A 4,845-nucleotide genomic window follows, 5' to 3' on the forward strand; every position below is an offset into this window, starting at 1 on the left:
GGGCCTGACACCAACGGATCACAGTTCTTCATCACTTCAGCAAGGGCGCCGTGGCTGGATGGCAAGCATGTTGTCTTCGGCAAAGTCCTGGAAGGCATGGTATGTCTGTACCCTTTTTTTTTTTCTTCAGATTGCAGAGCTTGTCAACTTATCGGTCAATGACTTGCTAATCATTTTGTATAGTATTGGGAGTTTATGTAGCTAGTAAAATAAATAATTACACAAATCATTATGCATCATTATTTGCCAAAACTGCATCATTGTATTAAACTGAAATTTTTCTCTCTCTCCCCCTCTGTGCCTCTCTAGACCGTGGTTCATACCATTGAGCTTCAGGACACAAACGACAGGAACGTGCCCTACACAGAGTGTGTAATTGTAAACAGTGGAAGGATCGAGGTCAAAGAACCTTTTGTTGTAGAAGTAGAAGGTTGGTAGTCTGGCACACCAAACTGGGATATATCGGTTGGCTTTGGGAAGAAAAAAAAATCAGATATTGGTTCCACATATTTATTATTAGCAGCAGCTGGTAGAGCTCTAAGGTCACTACGTCTATTAAGTATTAAAATAAACACACACCACTACTGTGAAAAAGGGAGAACATCACTACATCAAATGAAACATGCCTGCTCGCTACTTCTAGAACAGTGACCACAGTAGTCTTCATAGTTAGATTTTCCAGTCTAAAGACTAGAAACCCCTTTTTTGATGTTGTATCTTGAACATGAAATGAACATCTGTAAATCTGTTTGGGTTTTTTTTATCCTCTAGCAGGCAGATCCTAGATACTTATGTACTTAAACTGATGCTGCTGTGAGATGGTTTTGAATTAACCATGACCCATTAGATCACATCTACGTACCATATAGGAGCACTTTATAGTTCTAGAAGTCTAGACTGTAGTCCATCTGTAGTCCTTTACCCTGTTCCTCAATGTTTAGGACCACAGGGCCACCACAGAGCAGCTATTATCTGGCTGGTGTGTCATTCTCAGCATTGCCGTGACACTGACATGGTGGTGTGTTGGTGTGCGTTGCGCTAGTACTAGTGGATCACAGCAGTGCTGCTGGATTGTTTAAACACCTCAGCGTCACTGCTGGACTGAGAACAGTCCACCAACCAGAAACACCCATCTAACAGCATCCTGTGACCACTGATAAAGGACTAAAGGATTACCAACACAACCTGTGCTGCAACAGATCAGCTTCTGTCTCTGACTTTTGCATCTACAAGGTGGACCATCTAGGCTGGAGTGTCTAATAGAGTGGACAGTGAGTGGACACAGTGTTTAAAAACATGACCAATAGCACTCAGTGATAGTTTTAGGCTGGAATGCTTCTTTAAATCAACTATGCACTCATTATCTTTATTACTGAAAAGGGTGAGAACACACAAAAGCCCAGGAGGCGAGTTAGTGACCACTGTGCAAAACATTATAAAATAAATTAGCCAGTTAGCATCATACAAACTTCATGTAAATAATGTAGCACCTCGTGTAGACGTGCCAGTTTTAGTATCATATCATCTCAACACTTTTTACTTGGTCCATAAAGTGTCCTGTGCCAATTTGTTTGTTAGTCAGTGTTTGATGTGTTAGATGAACAAACATCAGTGAAAAAGCTGTAGTGTTAGCATTGTAGATGGACAGGTGTAGTGTGAATTACCATAGTCCATTCCTTTTGTTTGTTTTGTTTACATATACCTCACTTTGTTTGGAACAACAAAATACATCTTTTTTGTATTTTAATAAATACATGATTTAAAAATAAGACCGCTAAAGGGAGCAAGGGCTCGAAGTCTAGCTTTTGACATACTGATTAAATAAGCTCTGAGCATACCTGACTCATATAGTGTATTGCTTTATCTGTGTATCTGTAAAACATATTGCACGATCATGGCATTTTTTCGAAAGGTCCTAACAATATGCATACATTCTCACGAGTGCCAAATATTTATGCATTTATCTGCCAAATAATTATCGCCGCTCAGGACATATCAAGTTTTAAAGAAATCTTTTTAATGTGATGTTTGAGATTACAGATGAATTCATTGAAGATGTCTAAGAGTGCCAAAACAATCCTACTTGAAGACCTTGTGTGATGTTTAGTAATTTAGCGTGTTTAGCAAGTTGAAATTAATATTTGATAATTTCCAGAAGCTTAGCTGCAGGAGTTAGAATCCAACAACTGGTGAATTAATCAATTCATTCATTCATTCATTAATTAACATCTTCTCTTAAAAAAAACATTTGGTAAAACTGTGTGTTTTTGTTTTTAAATTAGAGATCCTTGTTTCACCTGATATTGTGCCCATTAGTTTAACACTAATGTATTTATTAAAAAATATTTTTGTTTTCCAGCCAAATGAAAGAACTTTTCAAAATGACTTTAATTAGCTGCTTGAGAACCTGAACATATCTGCAATAAACCATGTATGTTTTACCATATGTGTAAATGGCCCTTGTCTCATTATTGTTAGTTAATGCACCTTACTGGTGATTCAAACAGAAATGACTGAGAAAATGTGTCTCAAAAATATACTCTCACCCACAGCTGAAGGGGAGAAACGGACCTGCTGTACACTGAGCTCTGTACACAGATTTACATGTAACCTGTATCTTTGCAGCTTTGCTAATAAACACATGACCATATAAGTAGTAGTCTATAAAGTCAAGTCTGATTGACTGACAGTGACAATTTTTGTAATGTTGCTTCTGTCTATCACAACAGTAAATTTATGTGCAGACATTAAGATTTAATTTTAGAGTTTTAAAAATATCTTGCATTAGCCGTTAAGGAACCACAGTCATGTCCCTCTATTTTCATAGGCTCAAAAACAATTGGACAAACTAACACCATAATAAATAGATGGGGTTTTTTTTTCATTTGCTGTCTTTGCTGTAAATGATTGACTTGGCCAGAGTTTCTGCAATGGCTCCCTTCATTTGCATCATCACATCTGTGGACCACATATTAAGATTTCCCAATGAACAGCTACCAAATGCACAGGTCACACTTGGCCAAGAAACTGCTTCTCAGTTAATTGTGCAATTACTATTTAGCCTGTGAAAATGGAAGGGAAAAAAAATGGCTGAAACGGTTAACACAATATTTTTGTTTACATCTCGATTGGTGAATCAAATCTACCGTGGTGGTGTAGAAAAGACCAGGCACTAGTAATGGAGTTAGTACCATCAGTATACTCACAAAAGCTGGGTTCATGTTTAAGACCTTTTAGCTATTTAGTAGAAGTGGAGAAGAAAAATTGGCATAATCTGAGATCATTTGAGTTTTCAGCTTTTAAACTGTATCAAGTAACAGCCACTGTCAGTTCTCTCTCTGTCAGGAACCTCTCTATAGTAAAGACTCTAACAAGTAGAGAAAGGAGTGGACATGTGAAGAGGGCTGAAAATGGCCAAGAGGTTCTGAGGGAGATACAGAGCTGGTTTGGAATATAGCTCTGAATCAATGGAGGACCTGTTCTGAGCTGGAGCCGTGTCCGGCGTGGGCCTGCTGGAGGATGTGAGGGGGATGACAGGCTTCATTACCAGCAGAGCCGAGCTGTGTGGATGGGGTCCCTCAGGAGCCTTGCTGCTGGATGATGGGACAGTTTGCTGGAAAGGTCAAGAGCAGACAAATCAGCCTCGCAGAAACCATCTTAAACTGCCGCTGATAGAGCCAGGCCTGGCGCTGTGCTGCTTGTCTGAATGCCTTATACACTGTTCAGAAATTACCTACAATGTATGAGCACTGAGCACTCTTACATGGAATTTAGAAGCATGCACGCATCGAGTTAACCTTGAACGTGTGCATACACAACGATCAGCCATAACATTAGCCTCGCTGACAGTGAAAAACACTGATTAGTCTTCATCTACAGTGATATCTGTCGAATGGTGGATGTATTAGGCAGCAAGCGAAAAAGTCAGTTGATGGTGATTTGATGTTAAAAGCAGGACAAATGGGCAAGCACAAGGATCTGAGCCACTCTGACAAGGCCCAAATTGTGATGGCTAGACGACTGGGTCAGAAAATCTGCTGTGGTCAGTACCTACCAAAAGTGGTCCAAGAAAGAACAACCGGTAAAGCAGCAGCAGCAGGAGTCATGGGCACTCGTTGAGGTCTTACTTCACATCTTCAAGGATCTGCTGCTAACGCCTCGGTGCCAGATACCACAGGACGACTTCAGAGGTCTTGTGGAGTCCATGCCCCAAATGGACAGATGTTTTGTGGCAGCACAAGGTTTTGCATTTTACAGTTACTGGGTCTTTCGTGGGTCTTTCGTTTCGCAGTAAAAAATCATCAGTGTGGACTGTGCAAAAGTTGTTATATATATATATATATATATATATATATATATAAGGTCTTGTAGTTGGAATTTTTAGCACTGTTCTTTGCAAAAGGCTAAAGTTCTTGGGTCATCTTGTATGCACAGCTTGGTTAAGGTATAACCACATATTTTCTATTCCATTCCAATGCAGGTAGTCCATGGATTTTGAGGTATATTTTGACTTGTTTTTCTGTTTTAGAAGCCATTCCGTTTCAGCCTCAGCTTATGATTTGTTTGTTTGTCATTTGCATCCAGGATTTAATGGTATTTTTGGATTTGCTGGAATCTATTTTTGCCTGCCAATGTCACTGGTGCTAACACAAACCCAAAGATTCACAGTTGACAAGATGTTCTTTTCATGAAACCACCCATGTAGCTTTACTGATTGTGAAGAGTCCACTACACCTGTTTCCAAAAACTCATCTGGCTTCAAATGTGCTTTGCTTACTACATAAGAAAAAGGTGTCAATTAACATAAGACGTAGAAACAATATGGTAGTTATTGTATACTAGCTT

At 39.3% G+C, this 4,845-nt stretch overlaps 1 protein-coding gene across 1 annotated transcript in view; it reads left to right on the top strand.

Moving 5' to 3' along the window:
• ppic (peptidylprolyl isomerase C) overlaps positions 1-2,446 on the top strand; it is a 5,245-nt gene extending 2,799 nt beyond the window's left edge. The window contains exons 4-5 of the mRNA XM_072681882.1: positions 1-99; positions 310-2,446. The exon at positions 1-99 is cut by the window's left edge and continues 86 nt beyond it. Coding sequence (XP_072537983.1) covers positions 1-99; positions 310-438 — 228 coding nt within the window. The 3' untranslated portion in view covers positions 439-2,446. The remainder of the gene's footprint in view (positions 100-309) is intronic.
• Positions 2,447-4,845: the final 2,399 nt, after the last annotated feature.

This window comes from Salminus brasiliensis, chromosome 6 (genome assembly GCF_030463535.1).
Source record: "Salminus brasiliensis chromosome 6, fSalBra1.hap2, whole genome shotgun sequence".
NCBI lineage: Eukaryota > Metazoa > Chordata > Actinopteri > Characiformes > Bryconidae > Salminus > Salminus brasiliensis.